The sequence below is a fragment of the Callithrix jacchus genome, chromosome 14 (genome assembly GCF_049354715.1).
Source record: "Callithrix jacchus isolate 240 chromosome 14, calJac240_pri, whole genome shotgun sequence".
Classification (NCBI taxonomy): Eukaryota; Metazoa; Chordata; class Mammalia; order Primates; family Cebidae; genus Callithrix; species Callithrix jacchus.
In genome coordinates, this window is record NC_133515.1 from 18950036 (window position 1) to 18972779 (window position 22744).

Here is a 22744-nt window from a genome sequence, read left to right on the forward strand (position 1 = left end):
ATTTGGAAGGTGAGCTCCAATCATTATCATTCTTATTCAAGTCCTATTTTGGTGTAGTAGTTTGGGAATTAGATTCATGGGATGCAATCCCATATGGGGGAACATGACAACCTTCCTGAGAGTTGATGTAAACTGGGAATGAGAACTAATAATTTGCTCATAGATTTGTTGTAGAACAGACAGAATTACTATCGTTACAGAATTTAGAATAGACAACGTGTAATATTAGAATGCAATGAAACTTCAGTAGACTAAATGGCAAATAACTAAAAGCAAATAATTGAAGTGAGAGTATGCAACAGAACCATGTATCCCATAGGAAAGCTATCCTTGCAGTTAATGTAAGAGTTTAAGATGCTCGAATTGTATCTTAAGCTTACAAAATTGGTATCAGAAAGCAAATGCCATAAAACAGTACTCCAGCAAGAAGGTGGTGGTATTACTGATGTAGTGTGGGGAATGTAGTTTCAGACGCCGGGGGACGTTCCCCTATCCTTAGGAACTGGCGAGGAAAAATGACTCCCCCAGCCGTGACCTGCGTGGTGGCGTGGAATAACCACCACAAGAAACCATTTTGACACTTCCCGGGACCTGCCCGGGCGGGGCGGGGCTGGGAGGTGGGCGCACGGCGATGGCGTCACCTTCCGGCGCCGCCGCTTGGTTTCCTTGGCAACCGGCGCGGTCAGGAGAAGGGAGATGCTTGCGAGGCGGCAGCGCGATCCCCTTCAGGCCCTGAGGCGCCGCAGTCAGGAGCTGAAGCAACAGGTAAGGTCAGGCTGTGTAGAGGGGCCTGGGGCGGACGATAGGAGGACGCAGCTGCGCGCACTACCCCTTCCTCACCGTGCCCCACCTAATCCTGGGAGCTTGCCCCAACCCACTTACCTTCCCAGGTTGTAACGCGCCCTCACCCCTTAGCATTCCCGCACCAAATCCGGCTTCAAACCGCTCTTGCTCCCAACTCAACCCCCAGCCAACGGCGAAACCTCGCAAAATTCGTGACTATCAACTAAGCGCCCCTTCCTGCAATCGTCACTCCCACCTAACACCTCAGCATCCTACCCGAACAACTCACTAATTCACCTCATCTCCCAATCTAAACTTGTATCAGTAACCATTTCCAACCCAACTCTGAGGCCAGTTCCTCTTCTCCACTTTCCAAGCCCATCCTTTGAGCCTTGTTCAAGTGGAGATTATTATTGCCTCCATGAACTCAAGTGAAATAGGTGTCAAGGAATAGTCTTAATGTCTAAGAACATTAAGATCTGACAAATGAGCAGATGAGGTGAATGAGAGAGGAAATACAAGTAACTCAAACAAACGAGGAATGTTAACTTCAAAGGTAATCAAGTAATTGCAAAGGACATAAGGTTCACAAAAAAGTTTTAAAAATCACAACAGTCATTCTTGAGAAAGGAGTGATGAAGTAGGCATACCCACTGCTCCCGTGTAAGGTGCCTGTACAGCCTTTGGGGAAAGCAGCTTAACAAGGTTAGCATACATGTATGCACTTAGGCTCAAAAATTACATTTCCAGGGATCTGCTATATATAATAATTAGAAAGCAGGACAGAGATTGATGTATACAAGTATTCACACTGTTACTTATAGTTTGGATACAATTTAAATGATCAGTAATAGGGAAATGGAGAAATAATTTATGATGATATAATACTGTGATTACAATTTTGTTAAAGGGCTTTTTAATGTGTTAAATATTTGTGATAAAATGTCAAGTTAGAAAAAGAATACAAATGGAATGTACAGTATTTCAATAACTTTTCTATGTATAATATACACAGAACAACATAAAAGGAAACATGCTGATATGGTATTTCTGTGTGACAGGATGCTGATGATTATTATGATTTTCTTTAGTTATATTTATAAAATTTTTAGGCTAGATGTGGTGGCTCATGCCAGTAGTACCAGCTACTTGGGAGGCTGAGGCAGGAGGATCACCTCAGCCCAGGAGTTCGAGACTAGCCTGGGCAACATAGCAAGACTTAGTCTCAAAAAAAAAAATAATATAACTTTTTGAAAATACACAGAATATTTATTGAAAATTTAAAAAAAGTAAATAGCAACCGGTGGATTTATTTTCTGACATTTTTATTTTACTTTATTAATTTTAATTTTTTTCATGTGGTTTATTACCAAGTAGTTTTTTACTGAGTAAAATTATTTTATAATCTTGGGCCAGTAAGAGACTCACTGATGCTCATATTTTGTCCATTTTTGTTCTCTTGTTTAAAAACTAAAAAGGATTTGGGAGGTAAATATTTAGGTGACCGTATTGGAATCAGAGTGGTACAACAAAAGCTAAATACTCTTCTGGTAGAAATATAAAATAAAACTTGATGGGGCATTGACTTATGCTGAACTTTGGTGGACTCTTAATATGGTTCTGTGTCTTATTTTATTTTTAAATTTCAACTTTTATTTTAGAGTCGGGTTATATGTAGAGGTCTGTCACATGGGAACACTGTGTGATGCTGAGGTTTGGGGTACAGATGAGCCTGTCACACAAGCAGTGAGCATAGTACCCAATAGGCAGTCTTTCAGCCTTCATTCCTCTTCCTTCCACCCTGCTCCAGCGGTTCCCAGTGCGCATTGCTCCCATCTTTATGTCCATGTGTACTCAAATGTTCAACTCCCATTTACAAGTGAGAACATGTGGTACTTGGTTTTCTGTTCCTATGTTAATTCACTTAGGGCAATGGCCTCCAGCTTCATCCATGTTACTGCAAAGGACATTATTTCATTCTTTTTTATGGCTGCATAGTATTCCATGGTGTATAGGTACCACATTTTCTTTATCCAGTCTACCATTGGTGGGTATCTAGGTTGATTCCATGTCTTTGCTATTGTGAGTAGTGCTGCAGGGAACATACACATGCATATGACATTTTGGTGGAATTATTTATTTTTCTTTGAGTATACACCCAGGAATGGGATTGTTGGGTCAAATTGTCGTTCTGTTTTAAGTTCTTTGGGAAATCTCCAAACTGCTTTCCATAGTGGCTGAACTAATTTTCATTCCCACTGATAGTGTATACGTGTCCTCTGTTCTTGTCAGCCTCACCAGAATCTGTCATTTCTTGATTTTTAAATAACAGCCATTTAGACCAGTGTGAGATGGTATTTCATTGAAGTTTTAATTTGCATTTCTCTGATGATCAGTCATGATGAACTAATTTTAACTTTAGTGCGACATGAGAACCAGGGAAAGTTTTAGAAGGAAACCATAAAAATGATTATTAAAACAAACTATTATAAAGATTTTTCTCCCTGGAGAAATGTTGGCTCTGGAGCCTTTTGACACCTTGACTGTCTGGAAAGTGTATTTTTTTGGTATTAGCTAATTCTTCCCTGTCTTCACAGAGGACACCTGCAGCAGAAAATGAAACAGATTTTCTGTTCAGTGTATGTAGGACAAGTAATCAACAGCCCCTCTGGGTCATGCCTGTGATGACTGGCTCTGTCACCAGGTGTGTGAATTTTGTAAATAACACTCAGATGCCAAATTGCAAGAGTAGAGAAGAAACTAGTGGAATTTTCTCTTTTTTTCATCGACTGTATCTTCTCTATATAATCTATAGAAAACAGACCAAAGAAGTATGTGCTTTTTTGGTGAGTATATTGACAAAGTTACATGTAGTGTTAGTAAACTTAAACTCCTAAGTCAATATAAACAAAATCATAGTACATTCAACACAATAGATACCACTCAGTAATAAAAAGAAATGAACTAATGGTACACACAACAATATGGAAGTATCTCAAAAACATGCTTTCTGGAAAGGTTACACAAGAGTGCTTACTATACGAGTTCATTTATATAAAATTTCAAGAGCAGGCACAACTAATTTACATTGGAAAATATATCAAAACAGATTTGTCTCTGGAGGAATGGGGTGGGGATTTACTGGTAAGGGCATGAGGGAACTTACTATGGTTACACAGATGTATGCATTTGTCGAAACTAAGCAAATGTATGCCTCATCTTTGTGCATTTCACTATGTGCATATTTTACATCAACTATTGAACTCCTTTGTGACACCCATAGTACATTATTTAGGGAGAAATGTATTGATAACTGTAACTTATTCTGAAATGCATAAGATGGATTGATGGATAGATAAATAAGTATAGTACAATGTTAATGGTTTTTCTAGGTAGTGGGCATATGAGTATTCATTGTAAAAATTTTAAAACTTTGTTGTGTGTCTAAAAATGTTCATTGTAAAATATTCGATAAGAAGAGAAGTTTTATTTCCCAAGGCAATATGGTATTTAACAATGTGATATCTTAAATGGTCTCCATAGGTTGATAGTTTGCTTTCTGAGAGCCAACTGAAAGAAGCTCTAGAACCCAATAAAAGACAAGATATTTATCAAAGGTAAAGTATGCTAAATTATATAAGCTTTCCAGGAACTACATTTACATTTCAATGAATGGTATTTAAGGCATGAAAGAATCAGATGGTGTAACTTGAATCTAGAAGAAACCAACCTAAACCTGATAGTTGTGGACTTGCTGTTGTGACAGCAATTATAGAAACTGCTTAGTGTAAACATAGGCGACTTGGGCAAGATTACCCTGAATCCTTGGACTATGTAGCCCAGATCCTGTGACCTGGTCAGAAACCTCTGTCTAGAAGCAGTTAGTCCTTGATTGGGATGTTGGCTGTAACTCCCATGAGAAGACAAAACTGTTTTCTAGGTGGGTGGTTTTTGTTTTGTATTTGTTTTTACTAAAAAAAAAAAAAAAAAAAAAAAAATCCCTGGGAGAGTTCAAAATTAAGTAGACATGATGAACTAAATCAAATTTAGACTATTAATTTATAACATTTGTATTAAGTTTAGGAAGGACATCATTAAGATAATCTTTGTTTTTGAGATATTTAAAGATATTATAAAATTCCAAAGAACATGAGATTCATTCTGTTAATTTAAGTGAATTGTAATTGTTTGGAAAAGTTTTACTTAAGTCAGGCATACAGAGTGCTTAAAGGCAAAACAAATACATTTTGAAATGTTAAGTGAATTTAATTTATAATTATTAGTAGGATTGTTCGAGGGATTTAGTTTAAGTTGAATTAACAGTAATGAAATAAAAGCAAAGGGCCAGGCACGGTGGCTCATGCCTGTAATCTTAGCACTTTGGGAGGCTGAGGTGGGTGGATCACCTGAGGTCAGGAGTTTAAGACCAGGCTGGCCATCATGGTGAAACCCCACCTTTAAAAGAAAAAAGAGAAAAGCAAAGGTTATTGTATTTGCTTTACTAGATTTAAAAATAGAATAAGAGGTATAGACTGAATTTGAAGTTCCAGGAAAAACTAGGTTTTAAAATTTTATGTTAGTAAACTAAAAATAATAATAATTATTGTTATTTTCTTTTTTGAGACCGAGTCTCACTCTGTAACCCAGGCTGGAGAGCAGTGGAACAATCTCGACTCTGCAACATCCTCCTCCCAGGTTCAAGCCATTCTCCTGTCTCAGGCTCCCGAGTAACTGTGTACAGGCACGTGCCACCACACCTGTCTAATTTTTGTATTTTGAGTAGAGTTGGGGTTTCACCATGTTGCCCAGGCTGGTCTCGAACTCCTGACCTCAACTGATCCCCCAGCCTTGGCCTCCCAAAATTCTGGGATTATAGGCGTGAGCCACTGTGCTCAGCCTAATAATTATTTTTAAGCCCAAGTAACTATAGTCTTCCCTGTGCATGAAAAGATAATCGTTGCTGTCATTTTAAAACTCACTTTGACATTTGCATGTCTGAAAATGTCATTTAGGGTCATTTTTATCTGCTCAACACTCTTGAGTTTTTTCAGTTTGAAAACTCATGTCTCATGAACTCTGGGAGATTTTATTTTACAAAAAGATTATTTCGTTAATTCCATTTGTCTGTTTCTTCCTGAAACACCTTTGAGTCAGGTATCTGACTCAAATATCCTGGTCTGATCCTCTAGATCCCATAACTTTCTGATAGCAGTTTTTGTTTCTTTGTCTGTTTATACCTGGGAGATTTTTTTGAGCGGGGGAGGGGTTTGTGAGCTGTCCCACTCTATTGTCCAGGCTGTAGTACAGTGGCACAATTATGGCTCACTGCGACTTCTGCCTCCCAGGCTAAAGGGATGCCCCTCTCTCCCTCCAGGAGCTACCATGCTGGCAATTCTCTTGACTTAAACACTTTTATTATCTATGTCAACAGCCATATTGTTTCAGCAGTCATATTGGGTTTTTTTTTTCTTTTTGAGATGGAGTCTCACTATGTTGCCCCGGCTGGAGTGCAATGGCACGATCTTGGCTCACTGCAACCTCTGCCTCCTTGGGTTCAAGCAATTCTCCTGCCTCAGCCTCCTGAATAGTTGGGATTATAGGTGCATGCCACCACACCCAGCTAATTTTTGTATTTTTAGTAGAGATGGTGTTTCATCATGTTGGCTAGGCTGGGCTCGAACTCCTGACCCCAGGTGCTCGAACTCCTGATCCACCTGCCTTGGCCTCCGAAAGTGCTGGAATTACGGGTGTGAGCCACTGTGCCTGGCTAGCAGTCATATTATTAATTTACAAGTGTTTTCTCTTGTTCTGGAATTGTTCTTGTTTCATAGCATCATGTTCTTGTTTTCATTTTGATTGCCTTCTTACTACTTCCATAACTAGGAAACTTTTTTTTCTTAAGTTCTCTTCCGTTCTCTGAATTGTCTTTGCTTTCTCTGGGTTCCGATTCTTTTAAATTAGTTAATTAATTAATTATCTGTGGTTATTCTTAAATTTTATCTTTCATGTTGCTGGTTTTCTTTTATTAGATCTGGTTTCATTTAAGAATGAGGGACTAGGTCAATTATTACAGAGAACTCTCATGGGTTTTTCTACTGTTAAATTGATAGGGGTCTTTCCTGCTAGTACTATCCCCTGAATAAGAATGAAGTTCTGTACATTGACAGGGCTTTTCAGAGGCTGGGAAGTAGCTTTTAGTCTGAGGAGCCCCCAATGCCAGAATAGGATGGGCTTTAAGCCTGGTGTGTGGGAAACTTCTTTAGCAGCCATGATTCTCTTCAGATCATTTGTTAATTGTTTTTGTTTGTTGTTTTTTGTTTTCAGGGAAGAATCCCCTGGTAAGGAGGGAGAGCACAGAAGGGAAAAGGGAGCTAACTGGTTCAGGTTTTCTGTAAATAGACTTTTAAGAGTCATAAGACTTACTATAAAAGAGCCCCAACTAAGTCTAAACTTAATCAGTATCATTACTCTTCCCTTGAATAACATGAAGACCTTAGATTGCTTTAACATTTATTTCCCTCTTCAAAGCTTAGATGTATGCGTATGATTTAATTTACACAGTATAACGCAATATTATATAATGTATAAAGTAAACCCCAGCCACTGTGCATGTCTTTTCATCTGCAAAATTTCATAATCATGCCTCTACGATTAGTTTAGTTAACCCTTGATCCTTTATGCCTGCTGACTCAAGTCCTGGAGTTTTCTGCCCGGCAGATTATCTCCCTTTTATGCTTGTGTGGCATCTTCCTCCCTTTACAGGAGAACATGCTTCCAGCCTTTTTCCATGGAGTAGAAATTTGTTAAAATCTCTTGCTGGCTAGTTGTCCCTCTTCCATTCTTTTCAGTGTTCAGGGTTTGCTACCTTTTCAAACATTGTAACCATTTTTTGTGGGGTTTCAGTAGGCGGTGAAGATGAATGTGTGCTTAGTTTTTATCCTGAACCAGGAGTCTTAAAATATAAAGTGTTGAGGATTTTAACAATTACAAAGTTATAAAGGAAGTAATTGTAATAAATAATTTATTTTCTTGGTACATTATATTAAAATAGTTTTTCACTCTGGCCTTTAAGTGAAATTTCTAAGTTTTAGTAAAGATTTTTTTGGTCAAGTAACATGACAGATGTCAAAATAAATTGCTTTACTGTTAGTCTCATTTGACAAAACCCTGCAGCCAGGTTCTCTCAGGGTGGCTTCATGGCCTGTGATGTCCTCAAAGACCAGCCCTTGCTGTCGTTCCACTCTGCCATTTTTTGCTTGTTGGTGATGTCTCTCCTTACGGTTACCAAGTCCACACCCTAAGTATCTAAGAGCAGTTGTGGGAGGGATTCTTTTCATGCCTGGTAAGGGAGAATAAAATGAGAGGCAATCCCAACACATTTGTTTTGTGTTACACTGGCAGCTCTGGGCCCCCTGCCCACCCTGGAGGCTGAGAACATAGATGCCAATGGGAAGCTGACTGCACCAAGACGAAGGGTGGGCGTTGGGCTTTTGGGGAGGTCACTAGCAGGGGCAGCCCCAGTTTGATGTTTCCCCTTGTCTTTTTCTACCGCTTTGACAAAGGACTTTTGTTCCCTTAAAAATTTTTTTTATTTATTATTGTTTTTTATTTTTTTCTTCAACTTTTGAAAAGTTCAGGAATCCATGTATAGCATGTGCAGGTTTGTTACATAGGTAAACATGTACCATGCTAGTTTGCTGCACAGACCATCCCGTCACCTAGGTGTTAAGCCCAGCATCCATTAACTATTCTTCCTGATGCTCTCCCTCCCCCAGTACCTCCCTCCTATAGGCCTGGGTGTATGTTGTTTTCCCCCATGTGTCCATGTGTTCTCATCATTCAGCTCCCACTTACAAGTTAGAACACGTGGAGTTTGGTTTTCTGTTTCTGCATTAGTTTGCTGAAGATAATGGCTTCCAACTCTATCCATGTCCCTGCAAAAGACATGATCTTGTTCCTTTTTATGACTGCATAGTATTCCATGGTGTATATGTACCACATTTTCTTTATACAGTGTATTATTGATGCACATTTAGGTTGATTCTATGTCTTTGCTATTGTGAAATAGTGCTGCAGTGAACATATGTGTGCATGTGTCTTTTTTGGAAGAACAATTTATATTACTTTGGATATATACTCAGTAATGGGATTGCTGGGTCAAATAGTATTTCTGCCTCTAGGTCTTTGAAAAGTCACCGTCTTCCACAGTGGTTGAACTAATTTACCCTCCCACCAACAGTGTATAAGTGTTCCTTTTTCTCTGCAATTTTGCCAGCATCTGTTTTTTGACTTTTTAGTAATCACCATTCTGACTAGCATGAGATGGTATTTCATTGTGATTTTGAGGAGATTTTTTTTCATGTTCTTGGCTGCATGTGTCTCTTTTGAGAAGTGTTGGTTCATGTTCTTTATTCACTTTTTCATGGAGTTGTTTCTTTTTTCTGATAAATTAGCTTATTTGTAGACTCTGGATATTATACCTTCATCAGATGGATAGATTGCAAATATTTTCTCCCATTCCTTAGGTTTTCTGTCTACTCTGATGATAGTTTCTGTTGCTGTGCAGAAGCTCTTTAGTTTGATGAGATTCTATTTGTCAATTTTGCTTTTGTGGCAATTGCTTTTGGCTTTTTTTGTCATGAAATATTTGCCTGTGCCTATGTCCTGAATAGTATTGCTTGTATTTTTTTCTAGGGTTTTTATAATTTTGGTTTTTGCATGCAAATCCTTAATCTATCTTGGGTTAATTTTTGTGTATTGTATATGGAAGGGGGTCTAGTTTCAATTTTCTGCATACAGCTAACCAGCTCTTCCAGTCCATTTATTAAATAGGGAGTCCTTTTCCAATTGCTTGTTTTTGTCAGGTTTGTGAAAGATTAGATGGTTGTAGGTGTGCAGTGTTCTTTCTGAGTTCTCTGTTCTATTGGTCTATAGGTCTGTTCTTATACCAGTACCATGCTGTTTTAGTTACTGTAGACTTGTAGTATAGTTTGAAGTCAGGTAGTGTGATGCCTCCCACTTTGTTCTTTTTTGCTTAGGATTGTGTTGGCTATTTGGGCTCTTTTTTGGGTCCATATACATTTTAAAATAGTTTTTTAAATTCTGTGAAGAATGTCAATAGGAGTTTAATGGGAATACCATTGAATCTATACATTATTTGGGGCAGTGTTTCCATTTTCATGATATGATTCTTCCTATCCACAAGCATGGAATATTTCTCCAGTTTTTTGTGGCGTCTCTGATTTCTGTGAGCAGTGGTTTGTAGTTATCCTTGAGAAGGTTCCTCACTTCTCTTGTTAGCTGTATTCCTAGGTGTTTTATTCTTTTGGTAGCAGTTGTGAAAGTGAGTTCAGGATTTGGCTGTCTGCTTGCCTGTTGTTGGTGTATAGGAATGCCAGCAATTTTTGCTCATTGATTTTGTATCCTGAGACTTTGCTGAGGTTGCTTATCAGCTTAAGTTTTGGGGATAAAACAATGATGTTTTCTAGATAGGGAATCATGTAACCTGCAAATAAGGATAGTTTGAGTTTCTCTCTTCCAGTCTGAATACTAATTGTTTTTTTCTCTTGCCTGACATCCCAGGCCAGAACTTCCAACACTGCATTGAATAGGAGTGAAGAGAGAGGGCATCCTTGTCTTGTGCCTGTTTTCAAGGGGAAGGCTTCAAGCTTTTGCCTATTCAGTACGGTATTGGTTTGTCATATATGGCTCTGATTATCTTGAGGTATATTCCTTCAATATCTAGTTTATTGAAAGTTTTTAATATGAAAAGATGTTGAATTTTATTGAAAGCCTTTTCTGCATTTATTGGTATAATCATATGATTTTTGTCTTAAGTTCTGTTTATGCAATGAATCACGTTTATTGATTTGCGTATGTTGAACCAAACTTGCATCCCAGTGATGAAGCCAACTTGCTTGTGGTGGATAAGCTTTTTGATGAGCTGCTGGATTTGGTTTGCCAGTATTTTGTTGTGGATTTTTGTATTGATGCTCATGAAGGATATTGGCCTGAAGTTTTCTTTTTTTTCTGTATCTCTGCCAGGTTTTGGTATCAGAATGATGCCGGCCTCATACAATGAGTTAGGGAGGAGTCTCACCTTTTCGACTGTTTGGAATAATTTCAGTAGAAATGCTACCTGTTGTTCTGTATACCTCTGGTAGAATTCAGCTCTAAATTCATCTGGTCCTGGGAGTTTTTTGGTTGGTAGGCTATTTATTACTGCCTCAATTTCAGAACTCATTATTGGTCTGTTCAGGGATTTAGTTTCTTCCTGGTTCTGTCTTGGGAGGGTGTATGTGTCCAGGAATTCATCCATTTCTTCTAGATTTTCTAGTTTCTCTGCACAGAGGTATTTATAGTATTCTCTGCTGGTTATTTGTATTTCTGTGGGATCAGTGGTGATATCCATCTTATAATTTCTGTTGTGTTTATTTGATTCTTCTCTCTTTTCTTTATTAGCCTAGCTAGTGGTATATGTATTTTATTAATATTTTTCAAAAACCAGCTCCTGAGTTTTTTTTTTTTTGGTCTCTATCTCCCTCAGTTCAGCTCTGATCTTGGCTATTTCTTGTCTTCTGCTAGCTTTAGGGTTTGTTGCTCTTTGTTCTCTAGTTAGGTTGTTAACTTGAGATCTTTCTAGCTTTTCGATGTAGGCATTTAATCGTATAAATTTTCCTCTTAACACTGCTTTAGCTGCATTTCAGAGATTATGATACATTGCCTCTTTGTTCTCATTAGTTTCAAAGAACATCTTGATTTCTGCCTTAATTTCATTATTTACCGAAGTCATTCAGGGACAGGTTGTTTACTTTCCATGTAGTTGTGTGATTTTGAGTGAATTTCTTAATCTTGAGTTCACTTTGATTGCACTGTGGTCTGAGAGACTGTTTGTTATCATTTTTGTTCTTTTTCATTTGCTGAAGAGTATTTTACTTTTGATTTTGTGATCAATTTTATAGTAAATGCCATGTGGTGATGAGTAGAATGCATATTTTGTTGTTTTAGGGTGGAGAGTTCTGTAGATATATATCAGGTTCTCTTGATCCAGAGCTGAGTTCAGGTCCTGAATATCTTTGTCAATTTTCTGTGTTGTTGATCTGCCTAATATTGTCAGTGGGGTGTTAAAATCTCTCAGTATTATTGTGTGGGGGTCCAAGTTACTTTGAAAATTTTAAGAACTTGCTGTATAAATCTGGATGCTCTTTTATTGGGTGCATATGTATTTAGGATAGTTAGTGCTTCTTGTTGAGTTGAACTCTGCCATTATGTAATACCCTTCTTTGTCTTTTTTATCTTTGTTGGTTTAAAGTCTGTTTTGTCAGAAACTAGAATTGCAACCCTTGTTTTGTTTTTTTTCTGTTTTTTATTTTGCTTGGTAAATTTTCCTCCATCCCTTTATTTTGAACCTATGTGTGTCTTTGCATATGAGATGAGTCTCTTGAAGACAGCATACTGATGGATCTTGGCTTTGTATCCAGCTTGCCATTCTGTGTCTTTTTAATTGGGGCATTTGACCCATTTACATTTAAGGTTAGTATCATTATGTGTTAATTTGATTCTGTCACCATTATGCTAGCTGGTTATTTTGCAGTTTTGTTTATGTGGTTGCTTCATAGTGTCACTAGTCTGTGTACTTCATTATGTTTTTGTAGTGGCTGGTATTGGTTTCTCCTTTCCATATTTAGTCCTTTTTTCAGGAGCTCTTGCAAGGCATGCCTGGTAGTGACAAATTTCCTAAGCATTTGCTTGTCTGAAAAGGATCTGTTTCTCCTTCATGTATGAAGCTTAGCTTGGTTGGATATAAAATTCTGGGTTGGAAGTATCTTTAAGAATGATGAATATTGGTCCCCAATCTCTGCTGGCTTATAGGGCTTGGGTTTCCACTGAGAGGTGTGCTGTTAGTCTGATGGGCTTCCCTTTATAGGCGACCTGGCCTTTCTCTCTGGCTGCCTTTAACTTTTTGTTTCATTCTGACCTTGGAGAATCTGATGATTATATGTCTTGGGTTGATCTCATGCAGTACCTTACTGGGGTTCTCTGATTTCCTGAATTTGAATGTTGGCTTGTCTTGCCAGGTTGGGGAGGTTCTTCTGTATGATATTCTGAAGTAATGTTTTTCAACTTTGTTCTATTCTCCCTGCCTTTTTCAGGTACCCCAATCAGTCATAGTTTGGTCTCTATACATAATCTCATATTTCTCTGAGGTTTTGTTCATTCCTTTTCATTCTTTTTTTTCTCTATTCTTGTCTGCCTGTCTTAATTCAGTGAGATGGTCTTCAAGCTCTGAGATTCTTTCCTCTGCTTAGTCTGTTCTGCTATTGATACTTGTGATTACATTATAAAGTTCTTGTGTTTCAGCTTCATCAGGTCAGTTGTTCTTTTCTTAATTGCTTATTCTGGCTATCAGCACCTGTATTGTTTTATCATGATTCTTAGCTTCTTTGCATTGGGTTACAGCATGCTCCTTTAGCTCAGTGAAGTTTTTTATTACCTACTTTCTGAAGCCTTCTTCTGTCAGTTCAGCTATCTCAACATCAGCCCACTTTTGTGCTCTTGCTGGAGTGGTGTTGTCATCCTTTGGGGCAGGAGAGGCACTCTGGCTTTTTGAGTTTTCAGCATTTTGTGTTGATCCTTTCTCATCTTTGTGGTCTTATTTCCCTTCCATCTTTGAGCTTGTTGACCTTTAAATAGGATTTTTGTTGGGTTTTTATTATTGATGGTGTTGTTGTTTTCTGTTTGTTTGTTTTTCTTTTAAGAGCCAGGCCACTCTACTGTAGTGCTGCTGTGGTTTGCTGTACTCCAGACCCTAATTGTCTCGGTTTTTCCCATACCTGAAGTATCACCTGTGAAGGCTAAGAAACAGCAAATATGGCAGCCAACTCTTTTCTCTGAAAGCTTAGTCCCAGGAGAGTACTGACCTTTGCCAGCCCACATGCATTTTTAGGACGTGGCTGGAAACCCTTTTGGGAGGTCTCACCTAGTCAGATGGAATGGGATTACAGACCCACTCAAAGAAGCAGTCTGCTGCTTTTTGGCAGAGCACATGTGGTGCGTTAGGGGGGACTCTTTCTTGTCTGGACCATTTGTATTCTCCAAAGGCAGCAGGCTAGAATGGCTAAGTCTACTGAACCACAGAGATGGCAGCAGCCCCAGTCCCTGGTAACTTGGAACTGCCTCATACAGATTCTAGACTGCGTTGGTTGGCTGGCTGGAATTCCAAGCCAGTGGGTCTTAACCTGGGAGTTGCCATGGAAGTGGGACCCACAGAACAATGATGCTTGGCTCCCTGGATTCAGCTCCCTTTCTAGGGGTATATACAGCTAGATATCCCTCCTTGCTGCCTGGTGCCAGAGTATGTAAAACACCTGGGTCTCTGTGTGTGCCTGAGCAGCTGCTTTGCTCAGACACCACACAGTTCTGTGTTTTGGACCCAAGGTCCTGGTGGTGTGAACTCAAGAGGAGATCTGATTTGTGGGTTGCCAAGAACCATGGGAGAAGCATGGTTTTCTGGGTAGGGTTGCACGATTACTCACCACTTTTCTTGGCTGGGGATGGAGGTTCCTTTGGCTCCATGCCACTCCCAGGTTGGCTGTTGTTCCCCTACCTTCTCTGGCTTTTCTACATTCTCCTGGGTCAAGTTGTTTGTCCTGTCAGTCCCAATGTGAGACCCTGGGTATTTCAGTTGAAGGTCCTGAATTAACTTGCCCCTCTTCATTCCTCTCTGTGAGTGCCATGGACCACAGCTGCTTCTAATCAGCCATCTTGGATCAACCTTGTCATTCCCTTTTTCACTGCTGGTTTCATTTCACTCACATCTATATGCAAAAAAAAAAGAGACGTAAACAGCATAAAAAAGTGACTTTTGTAGGTTATTGTTTGGTAAAGCCTTTGATTTAAAAAATCTCTCATCATGAGCTATAGCTCGTATTTGGTCATTTTCTGTACTTCTCATTTGTGTATCTAAGACTTAATGCTGAATTGAGGCATTTATAGAATAAATAAAATGCCGGACCTGTCTGGAAAAGCCAAGCTCAAAGCAGGAGTGTTCTGTGGTGAGAGTAGGCCAACTGCCTTCATGTCGTTACTATACCTTTGAGTAGCTATGTGAACTTGGACACTTTTTAGAACTTCACTTTCTTCAAGTGGAGTGAGGATTGTTACGAGGCTTAAATGAGGTAATGCTTGTAAACTCTTTAAAATTATGGTTGGTACACAATAAAGTTTAGCTGCTATTACCAGTTTTGTGTCTGAGGCTAGTTCCTAGATTTATGGAGTTATAGAGCTGGAGAAGCCTTTTAAGGTGCAGCATTCTTCCTTATTTTAGAAAGGGAAAATTGATGCCCAGAGTCACTGAAGGTGTCTGAGGCTTGGTTGTCACGTCTAGGTGCTTTACAGCTTGGCTGTGCTTTGAAGATCATCTGAGCTAATAGGTGGAAATGCTGTGAAGATCATCTGAGCTAACAGCTAATAGGTGTCAGTTTTTTAGCGTTGTTCATACAGTGGCTAATTGCCTTGCCTGCTCAAGGACTGAATGATTTTATAAAATAGCTTTCTGGTTCTGACAATAGAAAAAGCCATATATTTTCTTTCTTTCTTTCTTTTTTAATTTAGATGTATCCAGTTAAAGCACGCAATAGATGAAAATAGAAATGCTCTTCAAAAGTTAAGTAAAGTAAGTATTGTGGTAAATCACATTATTAAAACATCTCTTCTTATACAAGTATTTTTATTAAGTGGGAATTAATTCAAGTTGATAAGTTCCTGGTTTTGCATTAGCGATATAGTCTAACTGCAGCCAGTGCTGGCTTGCCCAAAAGGCTTGCTAAGTCTGTGTGTCAGAGCAAAAAATCTGGGGCTCCAACTCCGTAAAAAGTTCAGCTTTGATGAACTCAACTGCTATTAAGGATTCAGACAATCCTGGGAGGAGCTATTTTTATTTTTGCATTTTGTGAGTTCTTTGTTTTACAGTTTAGAATTGTTTTTATTTTAATTTCCTTGTGGGGAAAGAATGCATAATCTGGCCCTGAGGATAAGTGGCAAAGAAGCATCTTGTATCAAAGGGCAGCTCCCATATCAATGACTCTGCAGAAATAGGAGTAACAGGAATTTAACTTTGGCAATCCCTTCAGGATTTTTTTTTTTTTTCACCAGAGCCTTGGCTACAGCTAGATATCCAGGTCCAGAGACCCATGGAGCCTTTAAAGTGGAAGGCACCAAGTCAGCTCTCCAGCTGTATATTACTCCCCTTTACTGCATCTGAGATATGTGGTCACTGAAGATCTCATCCAGATTCCTTCAGTGACAAAAGACTTTTCAACTTGGACTGTTGGAAAGTTCGAAAACCTAATTATAGGAATAATTAGGTGAGGAAGTGGAAGCTCTCAGTGGTGAAGCAGCCATGCCTCTTCTGTCATTACTTGGCAGAATTTGGGTTTGGTGCCTGTCTTATTGACCATAAAGCTAATCTTCTGTCAGAACCTATCTCTGGCTGACTATGGAAGATTTATAATACTTAGCAAGGGAATAAAAACCCAAAACAAGTGGTAGAATTTTGTTTTTTTATTTGGTTTGCATTCCAACACAATCATCTATGTTTCTTTTAAATCTAATTTATTTCCCTAAGATAGGTGTAATGTCACACTAATAATTACCTTGTTTTATAGTACTTATTGGAGTTTTTTGTTGTTCTTTTGAAATTAATAGGAAACTGAAATTAATTTTTCGGTAAAATGGACCTACATTCTCTCCTAGGCTGATGAACCTGCACCTGTTGCAAACTATAATCAGAGAAAAGAAGAGGAGCATAATCTTTTGGACAAGCTTACCCACCAACTGCAGGGCCTTGCTCTGACAATAAGTAGAAGAAATATAACTGAGTATGCTTCCTTTCTACCTTCCTTTTTTCTTTTTTTAAGATATCTAACCAATAGCTTTAATGTTTGACTCAAAGACATATAATGGTATAGATATAAACAAATGACACTAACAACATAGAATCTGTCAACATTTATTTATTGTGTATAATAGAAGTTGTTAGATCCCATGAGAGATGTAAAGAAGTGTAAGTCATAGTCTCTGCCCTCAGGCGATTCATAATTTAGTTGAGGAAACACAGATCTGAAAACCTAAATGAACAAATGTTAGAAAATAAAGATGACATCTTTAATGTCAATATCGATGTGTAAAAGGAAAGTGATTTGGAATGTCTACTTGCATTGTTTCCCCTTTCATAAACACTCTTTAAAAATTTGAAGCAAAGACTGAGTGTGGTGACTCATACCTGTAATCCCAGCACTTTGGAAGGCTGAGGCACAAGGATCACTTGAGGCCAGGAGTTCAAGACCAGCCTAGGCAATATAGTAGACCCTGTCTCTACAAAAAAACCTAGATTAGTCAGGCTTGGTGGCTATAGTCTTATAGTCCCAGCTACTTGGAAGGCTGAGGCAAGGAGGATTGCTTGAGCCCAGAAGTTTCAGGCTGAAGTGAGCTACGATCACCTCAGTACACTCCAACGTGTGCAACAGAGTGAGACACTGTCTCTATTTAAAAAAAAAAAAAAAAAATGGCTCTGCCTATAATCCCAGCATTTTGGGAGGCTGAGGCGGGAGGATCACCTGAGGTCAGGAGTTCGACAGCAGCTTGGCCAACATGGTGAAACCCTGTCTCTAATAAAAATACAAAAATTAGCTGGGCATGGTGGTGGGTGGCTATAATTCCACCTACTTGGGAGGCTGAGGCTGCAATGAGCTGAGACTTTTCCACTGTACTCCAGCCTGAGCAACAGAGTGAGACTCTGTATCAAAAAAAAAAGCAGGGACTTTTTTGCCAGAGTGAATGTTAATAATAGCATTTGAAAACTGTAAAGAAGACGTACATATACAAGTGGAGTATTCCTTATCTGAATTGCTTGGGATCAGAAGCATTTTTAGTTTTGGACTGTTCTGGATTTTGGAATACTTGCATTATACTTACAGGTTGAGCATCCCTAATCTGAAAACCTGCATTTTAAAAGACTCCAATGAGCACTTCCTTTGATGTTACTTTGATGCTCCAAAAGTTTCAGATTTGGGAGTATTTTGGATTTTTTAATTATGAACCCAACCTGTATGAACAAACCTAATTTGTGGGAAGCAAAATAAAAAATCAATTATTCAGACTCTTTCAATGTTGTTCCCCAATCTTTATTCTGTACCCTGGGAAAAAGGTGCTGAAGGTGGTAGATACAAGGATCTAGAATTTCCACCAATTCTTAGTACTGAGAATGGCAGAGTAGTTGGTATTGGACTTACCTTCCCACCATAAATGACTGTAAAGTCTGGAAAAATATACAAAGCATCTGTTTGAAGTTATTGAGCATCCACCAGGGAGGGTTGATATTCTTGATATAGGGAGATGCATGAAGTGAATCCTACGTTCACCTAAACTTTTTCCCTGGGAATAATTTATGGGCTGTGGTGGAGGAAGGTAGATTCCAAGCAGGCAGTAGCAGTCTTACTGGACTGAAGAGACGGATCACACTTTGGAGCTGCCCAGTTCACTGGGAGTTGTGGAGCAAGGTGCTACAGAGAGAAGGGAGCTGCAGAGAAACAACTCCAGCAATCTGAAAGGTCTCCTGGGTTGTATGGGGCATAATTCCTGCAAGGCCTGGCAGAAAGTGCCTGCTGGGAGACTGAGAGCTTAGTAGATTCTGGAAATCATATAGTCCTGGAAAAACATTGGAGTTTGTACCTAGCTATAGTAAAGAGACTTGGGAAATGCTTGAGGCATTTAGTAGAGATCACAGAAGGCCCAGGCCCCACCAGTAAAGAAAACACCCTGAGAGTAACAACCACGATCTAGGAATAAAGACAAAGCTGAAGTAGGTCTTCTCTATCAGAGCCTAGAAGCAGACCTTATCAGGAACAAGATATTTTAACTGTGTAACATTAAAAGAACTTCACACTTCTGAGAGGAATATAACATAATCCAAAGTCTGTAAGTGTGTCTTCTAATGTGTCCATCACAGCAACCAGTAATTTAAAAAAATTAGAAATGCAAAAAAGCAGGGACAAATACATGATCAATAAGTGACAAGATGGTCATAAAAACAGACCCAGACATGATCCAGATACAGAGTTAGCTGACAAGGACTTCTAAATAATATGATAAATATGTTAAAGAAAATAGAAGGAAAGATGAATGAAATGGGGAAAAGAGTGTATTTTAAGAGAATTCAAATCTAGAGAAATCAAATAAACATTCTATAACTAAAAAATATAATATTTGATAAACTAATGGCTGAGAACTTCCAAAATCTGACTCAATGTATAGACTCAAAAATCTGGGAAATGTCATAAAATCAAGAGATTAAATAACCAGTAGCTCAGAGATGTGAAAATTTGCAAATAAGAACCATAAAACAACAACTTATAGGAAAAGATAGATAAATAAGTTATAGGAAAAATAGATAAGATGAATAGAGAGGAATCTTAAGCAGAGAAATAGAAACTAACAAAGACCAAATTGAAAATTCTGGAAATAAAAAGTACAGTATATGAAATAAAATTATAGGGTGGCTTAACCGAAGATTAGATACAACAGAAGAAGGGATCCATGAACCCAAAGACAGCTTTAAAACTTTTTCAAATTGATACATAAAAATTTAAAAGTGCAAGGAACAAAACAGAATGTAAGAGGTGAGACACTGTTAAAGTTATAACAGATTTGTAATTGAAGTCTCGGAAGAAGAGGATGAGAATGAAGCACAAGAAATATTTAAAGAGGTAGTGACTAAAAACATTTTAAAATTACTAAGAAAGATATCAAACCACTGATCCAAGAATCTCAGGGAACCCCAAACAGAATTGTAAAGAAACCCACACACAGGTACATTAGAGTCAAACTACTGAAAACCAAAGATACAGGAAATCTTACGAGTTGCCAAGGGAAAAAAGGAAACATGTCGAGACAAATGACAAAATTACAGTTGACATCTTGTGAGAAAAAATACAGGTCAGAAGACAATGTAGTAACATCTTGAAAACATTGAAAGAAGAAACAACCAACTCAGAATTCTGTATCTAGCAAAAGTATAAAAAATTAAAGTGAAATAAAGACATTTTCAGGCAAACAAAAACTGAGGAAATTTGTCAATTGACCCTCAGTATAAGAAATGTTAAAGGAAGTTCTTCAGGCTAGCAGACAAGATCCCACATAGAAATTTGGATCTTCAAAAAGGATTGAAAAAGATGGGTATGTGGGTAAATATAAAAGCCTCTTTTTTTCTTTTCTACATGCCTTTAACAGACACTTGATTACATAAAGCAAAAGGTACATTTGGGGATTTATAATATCCAATTGATTCTCATTAATTGCAGTAGTTATATTCTATAAAATTGCCATGAACACTCGATTAGCAAATATTAAACCATTGCTTCTGGGGAAATATAGATTTAAGACTCCTGTGAGCCTCTGGTCACAATGTTTTTGTCAACTGAGTGACATACAACCTTGTGTTACTGTTAAAAGACCCCTTATATATTTTATTGATTCATTAACATTGACTTTACACCAACAGCAGTATCACTCATGCATGCACAAGTCTTATCTAACACACAATTTCTCCAGAGGTAGATTGTAGTCTTCTTGTACTTAGGAATAGCACAGGCTCTTCAGGGCTATGTTTGGGGGCCATTTTAAACACCAAAATCACCAAAAAAAAAAAAAAAAAACAAAAAATGTGGCACTAAATAGACGGCAAAAAGGACACTCTCCTATATGGAGCTGAAAAAAGGCAGGTGTCACCACATTCATCTTCAGTGGGAATGTGTATGCCAGACAACTCAAATTTTTTGCTGCTTTGTGTATGTCCACAAATGACCACAAAAGCACTGCAATTATTAATTAGGGAGTTGGAAATAAACTTTAGTGAGCCGATGAATTCACAAATACTGAATCTGCACATTACAAGGACTGAGTATACGCAGAAGTAAAATGTGACCATGGCGTAGCATAGCACAGAGTCTGGCAGGTAAATGGAATTATTTATCTTAAAGTTATTTTATCTTTGGTGAAATATGATATTAGACTATGATGTTAGGAATGCATATTGTAATACCTAAAACAATCACTAACAAAGTACTACAAAGAAATGTAGCTAGTAAAACAACACAATAAATGGAATATTAAAAGCGATTTTATTAACCCTAAAAAGGCAATAAAGGAGAAATTAAAAATAAGAAACAGATGAGACAAATAGAAACTAAATAGTAACATGGTTTCAAAGCAGCCATTTGGATAGATACATTAAATGTAAATGGAGTAACACTCCAATTACAAGAAAGATTGTCAGATTGAATTTTTTTAACCCAAATATATACTATTTAGAAGATACACTTTAGTAAACAATTATAGAGAGATTGAAAGCAAAGAACTGGAAAAAGATATTCCATGTTCTATAACAAAGATATTCTTCTATAACCAAAACAAAGGTGATATGGTTACAATAATATCAGCTACTTAAAGCTAAAAGTAATTTACTGTTTAAGAAAGGACATTTCATAATGATAAAAGAAAGGTTAGATTCAACAGGAAAAAAAATCCCTAAATGTGTATACATTTAATAACATGGGTTCAAATGTATAAAGCAAAAGTTTCCAGAACTAAAGCAGAGCTAGATAATTCACAGTCTTTAACCATCTTGATCTAATTACACATAGTCAAGCCTTTCTTAATGACAGGGAGATGTTCTGAGAAATGTGTCATTAAGTGATTTCATCATTGTACAAACATCGTAGAGTGTACTTGCACAAGCCTAGAAGGTATAGGCTACCATAGACTTAGGTTATACAGCATAGTCTGTTGCTCCTAAGCTACAAACCTGTACACCACGTTACTGTGCGGAATACTGTAGGCAATTCAGTTGTAACACAATGGTATAAATATTTGTGTACCTAAACATATCCAAAAATTGAAAATGTACAGTAAAAATATGGTATTATATCTTATGGGACCATGATTGTATATTTGGGCCATTGTTGACTGGAACATTGTTGTGCAGTGCATGACTGCGTATGTGTAGAACATAGTAGCACCAAAGTATGTGTTATGTAAATAATACTCTTTTCAGTGCATTAATGAAACATAAGGTTACATAATTAATGTGACATTAATGAAAATGAACCATATTGGACCATAAAGTAATTATCATCAAATTTCTAAAGTTTGAAGTTATAGTATTATGTCTGTTCTTTGATGACTTGGAATGACATTAAAATCCAATGACAGAAAAAATAATTAGAAATCACTACTGTTTGCAAATTTTCACACACTTCTATATAAACTGTGAGTCAAAGAAAATATAACAGTGCAATTAGAAACTATTTGGAATGATAATAAAATGACTGTGGGTTACAACCAACGTAGTGCTTAGAGGGAAATTTCTGTCTTTTGTTTGTTTGTTTTGGAGACAGGCTCTCTGTCACCCAGGCTGGAGTGCAGTGCAATCTCGGCTCACTGCAACCTCCACCTCCTCCACCTCTCTAAGTAGCTGAGACTACCAGTGTGTGCCACCAGGCTTGGCTAATTTTTTAATTTTTGTAGAGGCGAGGTCTCACTATATTGCTCAGGCTGATGTTGAATTCAAGGGTTCATGCAGTCCTCCCACCTCAGCCTCCCAAAGTGCTGGGATTACAGGTGTGAGCCATTGCACCGAGCCAGAAATTTATATCTTTAAATGCATAGTTTGAAAAAAAAGTTGGAAATCAATTACTAAAGCATTCAACTTTTTTTTATAAAGCATACACATCTTTTAAAAAATTATTATACTGGGATATATGTGCAGAATATGCAGGTTTGTTACATAGGTATACATGTGCCATGATGGTTTGCTGCACCCATCAACCCGTCATCTACATTAGGTATTTCTCTTAATGTTATCCCTCCCCTAGCCCCCCACCCCCCCCGATAGGCCCCTGTGTGT

General features: G+C 37.9%; 1 protein-coding gene across 7 annotated transcripts in view; it reads left to right on the forward strand.

Annotated features, from left to right (window-relative positions):
* Positions 1-668: 668 nt before the first annotated feature.
* The window catches only part of NPHP1 (nephrocystin 1), an 89809-nt gene continuing 67733 nt past the window's right edge, over positions 669-22744 (forward strand). For all 7 annotated transcript variants that reach the window (XR_008476216.2, XR_008476217.2, XM_035271899.3 and 4 more), the window contains exons 1-4: positions 669-765; positions 4327-4400; positions 15397-15457; positions 16537-16661. Coding sequence is in view for 5 of the 7 variants with exons in the window: in XM_035271899.3 (XP_035127790.2) it covers positions 697-765; positions 4327-4400; positions 15397-15457; positions 16537-16661 (329 nt within the window). In the remaining 2 variants the exon portion in view is untranslated. The remainder of the gene's footprint in view (positions 766-4326; positions 4401-15396; positions 15458-16536; positions 16662-22744) is intronic.